This window comes from Erythrolamprus reginae, chromosome 5 (assembly GCF_031021105.1).
Source record: "Erythrolamprus reginae isolate rEryReg1 chromosome 5, rEryReg1.hap1, whole genome shotgun sequence".
Lineage (NCBI taxonomy): Eukaryota > Metazoa > Chordata > Lepidosauria > Squamata > Dipsadidae > Erythrolamprus > Erythrolamprus reginae.
The window spans coordinates 82905386-82923293 of NC_091954.1; the positions used below are offsets into that span (position 1 = coordinate 82905386).

At 42.3% G+C, this 17908-nt stretch overlaps 1 protein-coding gene across 2 annotated transcripts in view; it reads right to left on the reverse strand.

Annotated features, from left to right (window-relative positions):
• DOCK10 (dedicator of cytokinesis 10) overlaps positions 1-17908 on the reverse strand; it is a 203492-nt gene that overhangs the window by 69936 nt on the left and 115648 nt on the right. For both annotated transcript variants that reach the window (XM_070753304.1, XM_070753305.1), the window contains exons 18-22: positions 16606-16671; positions 15117-15209; positions 11090-11213; positions 10698-10819; positions 8912-8998 (exon numbers count right to left, since the gene is read on the reverse strand). In XM_070753304.1, the coding sequence (XP_070609405.1) occupies positions 8912-8998; positions 10698-10819; positions 11090-11213; positions 15117-15209; positions 16606-16671 (492 nt within the window). The remainder of the gene's footprint in view (positions 1-8911; positions 8999-10697; positions 10820-11089; positions 11214-15116; positions 15210-16605; positions 16672-17908) is intronic.

Here is a 17908-nt window from a genome sequence, read left to right on the forward strand (position 1 = left end):
TCATAACGGTCACCCCCAACTATCAAAACTGTCACCCCCAACTGTCATAACGGATGACCCAAAGTGTCATAAGTCGCCCCCAACTGTCATAACAGTTGCCCCAACTGTCATGACGCTCGTCCCAACTGTCATAACAGTCGTCCCCAACTGTCATAATGGTCACCCCTACTGTCATAACGGTCGCCCCAACTGTCATAACGGTCACCCCCAACTGTCATAATGGTCATCCCCAACTGTCGTAATGGTCGCCCCCAACTGTCAATATGGTCATAACGGTCACCCCCAACTGTCATAATGGTCACCCCCAACTGTCATAACGGTCACCCCCAACTGTCATAATGGTCACCCCCAACTGTCATAACGGTCATCCCCAACTGTCATAATGGTCGCCCCCAACTGTCATAACGGTCGTCTCCAACTATCATAACGCTCATCCCCAACTGTCATAATGGTCATCCCTACTGTCCTAACGGTCTTCCCCAACTGTCATAATGGTCATCCCCAACTGTCATAATGGTCGCCCCCAACTGTCATAACGGTCGCCCCCAATTATCAATACGGTCATAAGGGTCATCCCCAACTGTCATAACGGTCGTCACCAACTGTCATAACAGTCCCCCCCAACTGTCATAACGGTTCCCCCCAACTGTCATAACGGTCATCCCCAACAATCATAACGGTCGCCCCCAACTGTCATAACGGTCCTCCAGTCATAACGGACGACCCCAACTGTCATAAAGGTCATCCCCAACTGTCCTAACAGATGCCCCCAACTGTCATAACAGATGCCCCCAACTGTCATAACAGATGCCCCCAACTGTCATAACAGATGCCCCAACTGTCATATTGGTCACCACCAACTGTCATAACGGTCGCCCCCAACTGTCATATTGGTCGCCACAAACTGTCATAACGGCCATCCCCAACTGTCATAATGGATGGCCCCAACTGTCATAACAGATGCCCCCAACTGTCATAATAGTTGCCCCAACTGTCATATTGGTCACCACCAACTGTCATAACGGTCGCCACCAACTGTCATAATGGTTGCCACCAACTGTCATAACGGTCATCCCCAACTGTCATAATGGTTGCCACCAACTGTCATAACGGTCATCCCCAACTGTCATAACGGTCACCCCCAACTGTCATAACGGTCATCCCCAACTGTCATAATGGTCGCCCCCAACTGTCATAACGGTCGTCTCCAACTATCATAACGCTCATCCCCAACTGTCATAATGGTCATCCCTACTGTCCTAACGGTCTTCCCCAACTGTCATAATGGTCATCCCCAACTGTCATAATGGTCGCCCCCAACTGTCATAATGGTCGCCCCCAATTATCAATACGGTCATAAGGGTCATCCCCAACTGTCATAACGGTCATCACCAATTGTCATAACAGTCCCCCCAACTGTCATAACGGTTCCCCCCAACTGTCATAACGGTCATCCCCAACAATCATAACGGTCGCCCCCAATTGTCATAACGGTCCTCCAGTCATAACGGACGACCCCAACTGTCATAAAGGTCATCCCCAACTGTCATAACAGATGCCCCCAACTGTCATAACAGATGCCCCCAACTGTCATAACAGATGCCCCCAACTGTCATAACAGATGCCCCCAACTGTCATAACAGATGCCCCCAACTGTCATAACAGATGCCCCAACTGTCATATTGGTCACCACCAACTGTCATAACGGTCGCCCCCAACTGTCATATTGGTCGCCACAAACTGTCATAACGGCCATCCCCAACTGTCATAATGGATGGCCCCAACTGTCATAACAGATGCCCCCAACTGTCATAATAGTTGCCCCAACTGTCATATTGGTCACCACCAACTGTCATAACGGTCGCCACCAACTGTCATAATGGTTGCCACCAACTGTCATAACGGTCATCCCCAACTGTCATAATGGTTGCCACCAACTGTCATAACGGTCATCCCCAACTGTCATAACGGTCACCCCCAACTGTCATAACGGTCTCCCCCAACTGTCATAACGGACGATCCCAACTGTCATAACAGTCGCCCCCAACTGTCATAACAGTCGCCCCCAACTGTCATAACGCCCGTCCCAAATGTCATAACGGTCGTCCCCAATTGTCATAATGGTTACCCCTACTGTCATAACGGTCACCCCCAACTGTCATAATGGGTGCCCCCAACTGTCAATATGGTCATAACGGTCATCCCCAACTGTCATAACGGTCATCCCCAGCTGTCATAACGGTCACCCCCAAATCTTGCAAAATTGATTGCTATCAAATGAAGTTTCTTTATACCGAATTCTGAAAATTGTGAAAGTCACCACTTCCTGAACTTTGAAAATATCATGTAATTGTAATTATTATTAAAATAATAGTAGATGTTAAAAAATAGGCCATCTGTGCCATTACATAAAATTGTACAAGGCCACATAACAAAGGTTGTTGACCTCTAGGCCAATCCATGTTTTCAGAAATCTTCAATTCTTTGCAAGGTTACTGGATCTTGTTTGTTAAAAAATAAATCAAGTGTTATGAAAATTGAAAAGTTAGATAGATTGCAGTTATCTACATTAAATTCTGGTGACTGATTATTTTTTTGTCTTTTGTTAGTATTGTAATATATGGCTCCAAAAATAGAGCCACGGATTGTTTATTATTTTATTTACATTCTAAATGCGACTGTTTTTGCTCAAAAATACTAAACATGCCACATTTGCTTTAAATGTGTCTTTGGAATATTTAACAATAATATTTCCTAAAAATTCCTATAAGCATCATATTGATTATGATTTCTGTATTTTAAAATGGCTAAAGGTGGAAAGAACCGTTGTACATACCTGAACGGTCTTCTCGATGCACTGGAAGGAGAGTCCAACATGGGTAATTACCAATCCTATTGGTAGAGACTGAGTTAATTTAAATATTTAAATGCGAGGTAATCACCGCCCCTTAGCAGCCCCCAATACCTCAGTTTTAAAAACGAAGACAGTATAGAGGTAACACAATTTATTGAACTTCAACCATATAACAATTAACGTAGAAACCTCGCAACCCAAATACTCCGGCGACCTGGCAACTACGCCGGGTGGGTTTGGACTCTCCTTCCAGTGCATCGAGAAGACCGTTCAGGTATGTACAACGGTTCTTCTCCACTGCACTGGGAAGGAGAGTCCAACATGGGATATACCAAAGTTCACATCCCTTGGGAGGGAAAAGGCTGTGCCACGGTCGACGGAGAGGAACAAACCCTCTGCAACACACGCCTCCCAAAGGAAGCTTCAGCCGAAGCAACCGAGTCCAATTTATAATGACGGATGAAGGTTGTAGGCGAAGCCCAAGTCGCTGCCTTACAAATATCATCGATAGAAGCTTGGGTATGCCATGCTGCAGACGCCGCCGCACTTCTGGTGGAATGCGCAGTTATGCCAGTCGGAGGCGACTGAGACCTAGCTTTGTACGCTTCTGCAATACAATCCCTAAGCCAGCGACTAATGGATTTGGATGATACCCCAAGTCCCATAGATCTTTGTGCAAATGACACAAACAGCCTGTCAGTTTTCCTGAAGTCAGCCGTCCTTCGGATATAAATCTTTAAGGCCCTCCTAACATCCACCTTGTGCCATCTCAACTCCAAAGGATGTTGGCCATGTGTACAAAAGTCAGGAAGGACCAATTCCTGCGATCTGTGAAATCCAGAGTTGACCTTGGGAATAAAGGTCGGGTCTAGTCTCAACACCACTCTATCTGAGTGGAACACACACAAATCCGCACGAGTAGACAGGGCTGACAATTCGGACACTCGGCGCGCCGATGTGATTGCCACAAGAAATGCCGTTTTAAATGTTAGCAGTCGAAGTGGAATAGATCTTAACGGCTCAAAGGGAGGTGCAGTAAGAGCCTTCAGCACGAGAGACAAATCCCAAGTCGGGAACCTATGTATCTGAGGTGAGTGAGAGTTGACTGCTCCTTTAATAAAGTCTCGTACCCAAGGGTGTTGTGCTAGTGAACGAGATTGAGGCACCTGCACAATGGTCGCGAGAGCTGCTATTTGTCTTCTCAAGGTATTTGGTGCCAGACCTCTATCTACTCCTGCTTGCAGGAACTGTAACACCAGAATAACTGAGGCTTGTTGTGGATTAGCACGCTGCGTTAAACAAAACTTACAAAATGCCGCCCAGGTAGCCTGATAGATTCGCACCGTAGACGGACGACGAGCAGCTTGCATAGTAGATACAACATTGTCCGGGATACATTGGTTTCTCAATCTCAGCCTCTCAAGTGCCAGGCGGTCAGCTGGAACCATTGAGGGTTCGGATGACATACTGACCCCTGGCTCAACGCAATCTCGCAATCTGGAATCCTCCATGGGGGAGACACAGAAAAGGCTGTCAGATCTGCAAACCAAGGGCGTCTCGGCCAATGGGGAGCCATAATTATCAACTCCGCTCTCTCCTGCACCATCTTGTCCACTGTTCTTTGAATAAGGCATGTTGGTGGAAATGCGTAAAGTAGACCTTTGGGCCATGGAGACAGAAGAGCGTTGACCCCTTCCGCTCCTGGCGTTGTGAACCTGGAATAGAATCTGGGCAATTGGGCGTTGTCCGGAGTTGCAAAAAGATCCACCAATGGAACTCCGAAGCGGCGGGTTATGTTGTTGAAAAGAGCCGGGGCGAGTCGCCATTCTGATGGATCCAGGGTCGCCCTGCTCAACCAGTCCGCTTGCACGTTGCTGGTCCCCGCAATGTGCTCCGCCCGCAATGAAGACAGATGAAGCTCGGCCCAATCGAAGAGAGCCGTAGTCTCGAGCATGAGGCGCTGTGACTTTGTGCCCCCCTGATGATTGAGGTGGGCCCTGGTCGCTACATTGTCTGTTAGGGCCAGTATATCTCTGCCTTGAACCCAGCAAGCAAAGGCTCGAAGTGCCAGAAACACGGCCCTGAGCTCCAAGAAATTGATGTTGATAGGGGTCAGGTCGTCCTGAGACCATAGGCCCTGGGCCATATGAGGACCCATGTGAGCCCCCCAACCCGACAGACTCGCATCTGTGGTCAGAACCAAACACTCGTGGCTGTGCAGAGGGGAACCCCGGAATAATGCTGGGGACAACCACCATTTCAGTGAATGTTTGACGTATGTGGGAAGCATCACCTGCCGATGAGAATGGCTCACCTTGTCCTTTTGGTACGGCAGTAGGAACCATTGGAGGCTCCTGATGTGGTGTCGAGCCCATGGTACGATCCCTATGGATGATACGAGAGTCCCAAGTACCCTGGACAACAGGGCCAGCGATACCTGATGTTGACGACACAGATTGCTGACCAGTCGCCGTATGTTGAGGATCCTGTCCGGAGTCAAGGATACCGTGTCCTGAGCAGTATCTATAATAGACCCCAGATGTTGGATGCTTGTAGAAGGTACAAGATGGCTCTTTTCCTCGTTGATGGTATAGCCATGTCGCTCGAGGACGGTTCGTGTAAGAGTCAAATCCTGTTGCGCTTGGGGCAGTGACTTGGACATAACGATGATGTCGTCCAAGTATGCCATCACCCGTACAGACTGGGCCCTGATATGCGCCGTCAAAATGTCCATCAGTTTTGTAAATGACCGAGGTGCCGAGGACAGGCCGAACGGCATCGCCCTGTACTGGTAGTGTGTACCATGCAGGCAGAACCTGAGAAAACGACGATGGGCCGGCCAAACGGGAACGTGTAGGTAAGCATCCTTCAGGTCTATCGACATTAGAAAGTCTTGATGACGAATAGAGGAGAGAATCGATTGGAGAGAGTGCATTCGAAATCTCCGATACCGGATGAAGACATTCAGGGACTTTAGATTTAAGATCATCCTGAAGCCTCCGGACGCCTTTGGCACGAGGAAAACCATGGAATAAAACCCCGTGCCTTTGGCATGCTCGGGCACTCTCTCTATCGCCTTGATCGCCAAAAGATGGTCTATCTCCTGCTGCAAATGATGTCTTTTCAACGGATCTCGTGTTGATGGGCATTGGACAAATCGTTGCGGTGGGGGCTGAAGAAACTCCAGACGCAACCCTTGAGAAATTGTGGCTAGCGCCCATTTGTCGGTGGAGATACTTCTCCAGGAGACACTGAAAAGTTGTAGCCTGCCTCCTATGGGCGCTAACAGATGCAAGTCACTTGGAGTTGCGTTTGAAGCCCCTTTGGTTTCCCCTGAAGGGCCGTCTCGCTTGTTGATATCCCCTCGGACGGTCCTGAAAGGCCGCCCGGTCACTTCGAAATCCTGATTGACCATACTGGGCTTGTTGGAAAGGCCTAGTCTGACCCCCCGAGGAGGAAGAGTCCCAACGAAATGGCTGGCGACGATTATAGGGGGTAGCTCGACGCTCCTGTCGCCTGTATGCTCTGGGCAGGGACTTCCGTTTGTCCTTGTCCTCAATGAGGACCGGATCCAAGGCTTCCCCAAACAGTTTCTCTCCCTGGTATGGAGAGGAAGCCAGGTTCCATTTGGACTTAAGGTCCGCTGGCCAGTTCCTTAGCCAAAGGAGTCGCCTGGAAGCCAGAGAAGTTGCCATTCCTCGCGCCGAAAACTTTGCTGCATTGAGGGTAGCATCTGCAGAGAACTCCGCCGCAGCTAATAACTTGCTGATGTCCTGACGTAAACGGCCATCCTCTGGGCCTAAACGGGCCTGCACCTCTTGCAGCCAGATTATGGAGGCCCGAGTGAAAAAGGAAGCAGCCGTGGCTGCCCTAAACCCCCAACTGGCCATTTGATGCGACTTGCGCAATAGAATCTCCGCCTTTCTGTCCTCTGGCTTTAAGCTATCGCCAGTTTCAGATGGGACCAAAGCCTTTGAAATAAGAGTCATGACTGGCTGGTCAATGGGCGGAAACTCCAACAACTTTTCCATATCCTCATCCAGAGTATAGAATTTCCTCTCCATGACCGAAGGTCCAGGAGCCGCTGCTGGAGTCTGCCAAGGGCGCTTGACACTTTGTTTGAAGATATCCGAAGATGGCACATGGTCAGTCTCGGGCTGAGGCTCTTTGAAGAGAACTGTAGACGGTTTAGGGTCCTCAGTAGAATCTGCAACTTTAGTAGGACCTGGCAAATCCGCTGTTTGCTTTGCCTTATGGAGTAGAAGCTTAAAATAAGAAGCCTTAAAGAGACCAGCCACCACCGGGTGGTCAGGAGTGGTCTCGTCATCTGAGAAATCATACTCTTTCTCAGTCTCCTCCAACTGGGAAGGCTCTTCAACCCAGGACCCCATACCCGAGAGGGGCGGTACTGACCAAGGATTTCTTGTAGGACAATGATGACGTGGATTCTGCACCTTTGCAGCCATCCCCTGGGAATATGCATCGGTGACAAGCTCCTGCAACGCTGGAGACATCTGTTGCCATGTGTCAGGGTGCACTCGAAGCCCAGCTGCAGTGGGAGTAAAGGTTGCTGAAGGCCCACTTCTGATAGAATGAGGTGCTGAAGGAGGCCTGACTTGACTATGGCCTGATGCAGTGTGACTAGCTGCAGGCAGAAATGGTCCCTGCCTCTCTGGGGACCAATCCCTTTCTGACAGGGTGTCAGTTGGTCTCAACCCAGAATATGGAGCTTGGGGATCCCTGGCCTGAAATACCAACTGCGCAGGGAGAGGCGAGGCAATTCTAGGTGTCAGAATGGCTGCCTCCAGCCTCTGCTCCAGTGCCTTAATTCGCCTCTCTGCCTCTTTGAGAGAGGAGGAGGAGGCCTGAGCTTTGGATTTTTCCTTGGGCTTGGACTTCCCCTTATCCTTAGCCCCAGTACTCGGAGAGGAAGCCTTGTCAGAGGTCTTCTCTTCCATAGCTACTCACGATCAACTGTAGTTAATGATTCAATATAGAAGCAATGCTACTGCAACGAGAGCTGACAGCAAAATGGTGGCTTTAACCCCTTCAGGGCCTGACTCTTGAAGCCAGCACTGTTGGTCGCGCCCACCAAGTGGGCGGAGAGCAACTCCTTTCCCGCTCGAAAGACCGGGCTGTCAAACTGTGATTCCAAAGTTTTATAAGCCCCAAAATGGCGGGCGCTGTCATTGTAATATTCAAAATGGCGGCCGCCGCCCTCGCAAGCCCCAAAATGGCGGGCGCGGGGAAAACTGCCTCAAGGGAGGTCACTCCCCATAGCCAGCCGCCTGCCTCTTTGTCGGGGGTCCTTCCCCCCCTCAAAGATTCGCCATCCAGCCCTGCCGATCCAGCGGCTCATAGGGATCAAAAAGCCGAAAAAACGGCGCCGCGGCGGTGACGGCGGCGTTTTGTTTTCAGCGCCGAACAGCTGATGGGCGCTGGCCCTGCGCCAGGTAATGGAATCTCCGGGAAACGGCTATCCCGAGCCTCCCAGTGAGGGGGGCGGACCCCCTCACCTTCGGCTCTCAGCCGGGTATGGCCTCTGAGGCCAGTGACCCCTGGCTGAGGTGCTTCCCGTTGGGGATATGCCCTCTGAGGGAAGGGATCCCCGGGAAGGTAAACGGTGGGGGTAATGCCCACGGAGGGCAGAAACCCCTTTCCAAAGGCTCCTCTTCATTCTGTAAAAGAAAGGGAAAAGGAGACAAAAGAAAGACAAGTTATTTATTAACATTAGTAATACTTAGATAAGATACACTTAAAAAAACAGTCTCTACACTTAGACTGAGTTTTTAAAACTGAGGTATTGGGGGCTGCTAAGGGGCGGTGATTACCTCGCATTTAAATATTTAAATTAACTCAGTCTCTACCAATAGGATTGGTAATTACCCATGTTGGACTCTCCTTCCCAGTGCAGTGGAGAACTAAAATATTTATTTCCTTGGAATACAAATAAAAAAAATTCTGCATGAAATTCACACACATACCCATTACCTACTTTTTTTAACTTTGCATTTTTTCACTTCTACTTCTTTTCCCTTAATATAGACAATGTTTTACCTGAGTGTAAACAGTTGATACAATAAGCAGTGACACTTTGAAGAGGGGCTTTCCACCATCCACCCACTTAATATCGCTTCCACTCTGCTGTGAAAAAAGAAACACTCAAGTTAGTGGAAATGAGTTCTTCTAGCTTATGATCCTACTTTATGTTTAGAATATTAAAAAATATTTCAGCGCTAGCACAGTATCCCCATTAGCATTATTTATTAGTACAGTGGTACCTCGACATACGAGTTTAATTTGTGATAGAGCTGACCTCGTATGTCGATCATCTCGTATCTCAAACAAATGTATTTAGATTTGGCTTTTCGCACGGAGATAACTGGAAAAAATGGAATTCTTGCGCCACCTAGTGGACGATCGGCTCGTATCCCGAATTTGAGCTCGGGTGTCGAACAGAAATTTTGCTCGCGTCGCAGCTCGTAACTTAAAATACTCGCATGTGGAGCAGCTTGTATCTAGAGGTACTACTGTAGGTTTTTTCCATGTCTTTGCTTCTGTTTCTGTCTCTCACTTTCCATCTTTGTGTATACAGAAGAATAAATTTTATTTATTAGGGTGAATTCCATGTTTTGCATAAGGACTCAAATAGCCCATATTGGATTTGAATTCTACATTTTATTAAAACTATCTTTAATAACTAGACTTTTCAAAAATTATGTCAGTGAGAAATCTGTTTTGTTGCTTTCTTCCAACAAATCTCAGTCAGGAAACTTATCATGAAATCAAATGCTTTTGAAGTGTGAATAACTAGTGGAGATATATGGATATTTATTGTTTATTCTCATACTGCAAAAGCATTTGATTTTATGATATGTTTCATGATGGTGATATACAGTATGGCTCTATATATTTTTCACACCCTTATTCGAACTACACAGTCAAATTGCTCAATTCACTACAAATAATAATAATAATAATAATAATAATAATAATAATAATAATAATAATTGCAAGAGCATTTCACAGTTTCTCCAAATTCTAAAACATTCAAAAAATAGATTCCATTATGTTGTATGCAATGCAAATTTGAGGGTGCACATGTGCCTAATTTACAGACTATTCAAATTGAAATGATGCTTTTATTTGCAGATATTCATAATAAACAGCAGTCCATCATGATATTACAGAGATGTAGCAGTTATAAGCTTATATGTAAGCTTATATATTTATTTTATAAGTTCTATAAAAATATGTGTCTTCACAATGCCAGCTATTGTCCATGGATCTGGGGAACCAAGGTGGGATGCAGCTTGTTAAGTGGATTGTTTCATTGCTTATTGTCACCAGAAGGATGGAGGGTTATTGTTTTTACTCTTTTTATATTGGGTTTTGTATTCTTTATAAGCTGCCTAGGGTCCCCGAAAGTGAGTGGATGGCTATATAAATCTAAATAACACAAACAAACAAACAAACAAACAAACATTGCAAAATATGAAAGAAAAATCAAGCAATCCAAAGTGCATGATATAGGAAGGTATTTTCATATAAAATTATAAACATTCAGAACAGTCTATTATAAAAAAGGATTTATTTATTTACTTACTTACTTACTTACTTGTCTATTTAACATTTTAAAAATTGCTCAGTTTCTGCTAAAGAACTCAAATAAGCAAGAATTCAGATATGCACAAAATCCTATGTATAAGATGGTATTTATGTGATAGAACTTGAGAATAATTTTAATTTTATACATGACATTTAATGTCATTAGCATTACGCTAAAAGATTGATGTACAAGAATAAAACTATAGGAATAAAACAAAGAAGTAAAACACAATACCTTCCCAGCTGCAGGATCTTGAAAATTTAAATAAGAGGGAGGTAGAATAGTTGCCACTGGTATGTTATGTTCTCGAGATATTAGTTGATCATCTTTCAGCAAAGGCAGCCAAGCATATCCCACTGTATCAAAAATAGATGTTAACACTAAGACATTCTTATATCTTTAAATACAAGAAAATAAAAGTTACCAGAAAACAGATATGAGTCCACGGAGAGGGGCGGCATACAAATCTAATAAATAATAATAATAATAATAATAATAATAATAATAATAATAATAATAAATACAAAATAATAATAATATTGTCACAAATGCTTGACATAATTGAGGGAAAGTATACAATAATAATACAGACAGTGAGTATTTAAGCAAAAATCCAGTATAGGTACCTGAGGTTTCCAGGGCCTCTTTCTTTTTGGTATTAGCTTTTGCATTTATATCACAGGTAACATGATAAAATGAAAACAGAATATGATGTTTCTTATGAAGTTGTGTTGGCAGTTCAATTTTTATCTGAAATATAAAACATTACATCCATCTTAAGTGTTAATTGAATGAAAGCCAAGAGAAGATAGCGGGGCCTAATTCTGATCTTTGATTATTATTCTATATGTGCAGGGCCAAGATCAAAAGTAATTCATTACAGATAATAGATATCAGGATTACCAAGGACAATATATTACTGAGATCAGGTTGGCTTAGCAGGGAGAGGGAGTGATAATGATTTAGATTTTAATTATTAGATTTGTTACCATGTATTGTTTTTATCACTGTTGTGAGCCGCCCCGAGTCTACGGAGAGGGGCAGCATACAAATCTAATAAATAATAATAATAATAATAATAATAATAATAATAATAATAATAATAATATAATAATAACAACAACAACAACAACAACAACAAACAACAACAACAACGTGCTTACTTGGGCTTCAAGAGAAGCACCAGGCATAGTCACATATATGTAGTCTGATGGTTTTCAAAGACAGTAAAATAAGTAAATAAATAAAAACCTGCATATTAAATTGCGCTCTTGATATCAAATGGAATTGCTGTTCTGAAGGAACCTTAATGCTGTGGAATGTCTAGACCTACTGTCATTGGACATGAAGATAAGTGGCTTTGGAGCTCATGGCCTTTATAAAGCAGCCGTAGACTTGACCTAAGTCACTGGGGTCCTAATATCTAGCAAGGACTGCAACTTCACATACTTTTTGTCTTTGAGTAATAGCAATGTCAGCTGCCTATGGGAATCAATATCTTTCACTGTTCCCCACTCAAGGAAGTCAGGATCTGTTCGATCATCCATCCCATGTGTCTGATGGAGCCTGGAGGTTTCAAATGGAGTTTGGGATTATGATGCATAGTGTGAGAGGTCTTGTTCATCACTTGGAATGAGAGGGAGTGGTAGTCATAGCCCTTTTCTGCCTGTGAATCCCATGACTCAGGTCTCTAGAACACCAGCTGAGAAAATAACACTTGTTTATTTTATTTATTTATTAGATTTGTGTGCAGCCCCTCTCCAGAGACTTGAAGCGGCTCACAACTACCAAACACATGTAAGAATCTTTATTAAGCACTACTTCATGGTGAAAATAGTGGCGAAACTTAAACATGCCCCTAATACATAGGTAGATAATTAACTAGTGGACCTGTTTAGGATTAGCTCAGATGTCCTGGGGAGATCACTGTAAGTATTCAAGGCATGAATAACATTACTCCGTCTGTTGTAATATGAAGTATGATTTGATAGAATATCTGGGAATATTTGAGCCTCTTGCTCTTGAGGAAATGGATAGAATTGTATACTAGGCTCATAATCTTCCTAACTGGTTAACTACCTAGGAGGAAAAGTATGGTGAATACAGGCAATGGTCAATTCTTCCTTGAGCAAGTATATGATCCCATCTGCCTTAAGGAAGTAGTGGTGCGCTTTGTTCAAGAAATCATCATGTACCTGGATATTTTTTGTCAATCTTCTCTTTCAGGGAAAGGTTCTGAAAAAGATGTTCAGCTTGCATTTTCAAAGAGCTGGGAGAAATAGACTATATGGACCCTTTTAGATAGATTCAGGCCTGGAAATAGTACTCGGACTTCAAATGGAGATGGTATTCTTGCCTACTTAGATCCAGTAGCAGCTTTTGATAATGTTAAATATATATCCTTCTGATTTAGGGAAATAGGAATAGTGTTGTGGTTAGCTCTGGCCCAGCTCCTGCCCCAAGGACTGTGGATGTGGGGGAGACATCCACATGCTTCAGGCCTGTGTTTGCCCCCGATGGAATCTGCTGATGAAGGCTCCTCTGACCAAGAAGACATGAGTGACAGGGAGGAGGAGAGTGTGGCAGACAGCTCAGAAGGAGATCAATTATCTAGCTCCTCCTTGGATTCAGAACAAGAGTTAATGATACAGCCACGCATGAGGAGAGCGATGCATAGGCAACAACAACTGAGAGATTATTATCAAAGAAAATGAGGCCACCTGTGGTTGGGTGGGGCTGTGGTAATTAGTGAGGCTGCTATAAATAGCAGCCTGTGGGTTTGGCCATTGTGGAGGATTATCTGATCATTGTGTTTCGTGACTGCTTTACTGACTTTGACTTTTTGTGTGCTGATTTTTCCCCGCTTTGAAACTAAACCAGAGCAAAGTGTATTTCACTTTGTGAAAGAAGAAGGACTGTGAATTGCCTCACAGCTGCAAGCTAAGTATCACAGAACTGATAAGGGACTTGTACAAATTACCAGTTTGGTTGGAGACGAGTGCTCTTTGCTATATCAAAAGAGGGCTTAGTTTAAGTGAATTTTCATTATAAAGAACATTGTTTTGAATTTTCAAATGTGTGTGTGTCTGAAATTTCTACCTGTGAATTTTTGGGAGGAGTCTACCAGAGAGCCCGACAGAACAAATAGAAAAGCATATTTTTTCTTCTTCTTCTTCTAAGATTGGCCCATTCAGTGTTGGGGGTGGGGAGATCAAATCCTAGGCACCCGATTTTCAGAGTTATTTAGCATTCTATCTTCTTCCCACTCCTATTTAGGATTTACATGAAATCATTGAACCCAATCTAAACTGAATTACTCTGGTTTTTAGGGACTTCCATTATCAGAGATCTTACACCATGTGTCCCTCAGCAGGAAGTAGTGCATAGTTTGGGAAACCTCCTGGATTCTTGGCTTTTTCTTGAGAAGCAGTAATAGGTGTTTGTAGAGATTAATCTCATGTTCCAATTGTTCCAATCTAAAGGTGTCTGTAGATCTAATGTTCCAATTGTTACCACTCCTGAAATTGGACGATTCTGTTCATGGTTGATTGTCCCTAGTCTTCCTATTTGGATAGCTGCATTCAACATGGAAGCTGCAATTCATCCAGAATATAGTAGTTATTGGCATGGCCCAGCATGCCCATGTTATACCATTTCAGCTATAACACTAGTCTGACAATTTGAAGAAATGGGTGGCAATTACATTCTTCTATTACAGGTCCATTATGCACAAGAGCTAGTTGGTCTGATTGTTAAGGCACCAGGACAGAAACTGTGAGTTCAATTCCTGCCTTAGCCATGAAAGCTAGTCACTCTCCCTTATTCAACCCACCTCACAGGGTTGTTGCTGTGGGGAACGGGAGGAAGGTGTGTGGGTTATTTTTCCACCTTGAGTTATTTGAAAAACAAACAAACTAAAATAAAAGCCCCTTCTAGCAGATAGTCATGCTATTTCTATGATTTGTTTTTTTTTGTTTTATTTATTTGTTGTTTTTTTTCAAATATAACATAAAAAAGAAAAAACATACACATACAACATTTGGAAAATGAAAGTTTCCCCACTTTTTAGGTGTTCGATCAGAGAATTTTACTTCTTTCTTTCTCATAGTATTAATTTTTCAATTATTTTATTCGACGTGTTGTTTGCGTAAATTTTTATTTATTTCTTTGTTGCTCTTATTATAAAATATGGGCAAAATTTTATGATTGGTTAAGGAAAAGAAAAGATATTGCTATGATTTGTTATGGTTATCTGTGTCTTACTAAATTGCATCGTCTGAATCCCTTCTGTCAGATAATGCCAGGAAGAATTCCTTCTGTCCTGGCACCTGCCCTAGAGAGTATCTTACCTCTCAAAGGTGATGACCCCTACCATGAAGACTTTTTGAAATTTGCTGAAGGCCTGTCTGTTCTTATGGGTCAGGGTGTTTTGTTATTCTGCTCTGAAAGTTGTTTTTAAGAGATATTATGCAGTGCAGTGGTTGTCTTCAATTGCAAACTGAATTGTTTGCAACTGGTTGTCTTCAGTTGCAAACAATTCAAGGGAACACTATTGTCCTTAATAACCTTTTAAATATATATATATATATCTTGGATACTGTATACTTGTCTATTATAACAGCATGTATAAAATCACAAAAAGAGAAGACTGACCTCATCGTAGAAATCAGGGTTTTGTGAATGATGTAGCACAGCTGTATAAGCTGCTGATGTAAATAATGGTCCATCAGGCTTCCCATAGATACACTGTTTAAAGAGACATTGCTTTAGGTTTTGTGGTCTTTACTAGAAATAACTGATTCTGAAGTCATATCTTAGAAGACTTTTTCAGCCTCATAGCATCGCAGAACCTTTGGGCCAAAAACATATAAAAAAATTAAAAATGTCTGAAATCTAATGAGATTTCATGTGGTGAATGCCAAAAAAGATCTGACAAGCAAACTCACAAGATTTTGGAGTATTTAAAAAAAAAAAAAACACAAAAAATGGAGGGGATTTTTTTCAGGTCATCCTATAAAATTACATGATTGTACAGAGTGTGGAAAACGTAGTATATGTGGTATTTTTTAAATAAACTACCAAATGAATGCTATCAGAAATCAAAGTGACAATAATAAATTAGTAAAACTTCTTTATTTCTTAGTTTTAGATTATGTAACTATTAATGATATTTTTATTTAGTAGTTTCTAGCAATAGCCTCCATGTACTGATCCTATGAAAAGAAGTAAAGAAAAAAATACCAGGAATACAAAAAAAAAATCTTTGATGAGCTTATACAGCTGTCTGAAATCCAAAGGCTAATGACAATGATTAGTGCATTCACACATGGTATGCTGAATGCCTGAATTCGGTACTTCTCCTGCTGATCATTCACCTTCATAAACAACATGTTTACCTCAGTTATGAAAGCACATTGAGATTTATCAAGAATTTTGCATTTCATCATGTTGCATAAAATCTTGTCAGCAGAATTGACATTTGCCAGAAAAGCCTTGCTTTGATTGCTGTTATAAACAACTCTTATACTGCACAAGTCAAAAAGAGGGCGGGGAAAATATTTACTGACCCCTCACATCCTGGACACAAATTGTTTCAACTCCTACCCTCAAAACGTCGCTACAGAGCACTGCACACCAAGGCAACTAGACACAAGAACAGTTTTTTCCGGAACGCCATCACTCTACTAAACGAATAATTCCCTCAACACTGTCAGACTTTCTACTAAATCTGCACTTCTATTCTACTAGTTTTTCTCATCATTCCTTTCACCCATTTCCTCCCATGTTGACTGTATGACTGTAACTTGTTGCTTATATCCTAAGATTTTTATTAATATTGCTTCTTCATTGCTTATTTGACCCCTATGACAATCATTAAGTGTTGTACCACATGATTCTTGACAAATGTATATTTTATTTTATGTACGCTGAGAGCATATGCACCAAGACAAATTCCTTGTGTGTCCAATCACACTTGTCCAATAAAAATTCTATTCTATTCTATTCTATTCTGGAAATGTTGGAAAAACGTCTTGGACTGATGATTTTGTAAAAGTTATAGATCATAATCGCTTCCCCATAGGGTATACAAAGAAATCTGTTCTACCACATTATGCTGCAGCTGGAATTCAACTAGACTTACCTTCACTGGCTTGGCTCCTTCTTCATCTGAGTTTTTAAATTCAATGCACACTGTTATATTCCGTGCCTGTAATACAAATGCAAACAAGATTACTAGCTTTCCACTTAAAAGTTCTTTGAAACATTCTTTTCCAGAACTGTCACAACGTTGCCAGCTGAGAGTAAAGCCCTGAAGTAAAATACTGTAAATTCAGAGTGGAAAAATGGAAAGATTTGACTTCTTCGGGATACTCCAGGTCAGCTGAATTAATAGTAAATATATTAAGAATGTAGTGCATATGAAAATAGACTGAAGACTTTAAACTTCAAAAATAATTTAAAAGGTAGCATGTGCATTTATGCGCATATAAACATGGATGAAAAAAAACAGGAAATAAAAACTGGACAATCTGCTTCTGTTTAATTTTCATGCGGATGGCTTTGAAACAAGTCTCAGGTTTTCAATGAAACCTGTTTTGCTGAAAGTATGAATCACTAGTATAGTATACAGTGTTCCCTCGCTTTTCGCGGGGGATGCGTTCCGAGACCGTCTGCGAAAGTTGAATTTCCGCGAAGTAGAGATGCGGACGTAAATACACTATTTTTGGCTATGAACAGTATCACAAGCCTTCCCTTAACACTTTAAACCCCTAAATTGCTATTTCCCATTCCCTTAGCAACCATTCAGATTATTACTCACCATGTTTATTTATTAAAGTTTATTTAAAAAAATATTTATTAAAGGCAGACGAAAGTTTGGCAATGACATATGACGTCATCGGGTGGGAAAAACCATGGTATAGGGAAAAAACCAGCAAAGTATTTTTTAATTAACATTTTTGAAAAAACGTGGTATAGACTTTCCACGAAGTTCGAACCCGCGAAAATCGAGGGAACACTGTATTACATTACAGTATAGTACCTACTGTATTGCCATTCAATTTTAATATTGAAATAGCCATAATTAATTTGTGGAAAGCAAAAAGAGAAAAATGGCCATCAGGAATAATAATTCATATACAAGCAATAAATCAACCAGGCTGTTTTAATATCAATATTATAGACCTGGATTTCCAAGGCAATGTGTTTCCTGTTCTCAATGTGGGAAAAATCAGGCTTAGGTGATATCAGTGAATAAGTCGATAGGGAACAATAAACAAATGAATCAGAAAAGGCACTGCTCCTTTTGCCTACTAACTGTATTTAATCTATTCCAAAATTATACAGGTAGTTCTAAATTTATGATCAAAATTGGACTAGAATTTTCATTGCTAATCAAGGTGATTGCTATGTAAGTCATACCTAATTTGACAATATTTTTTGAC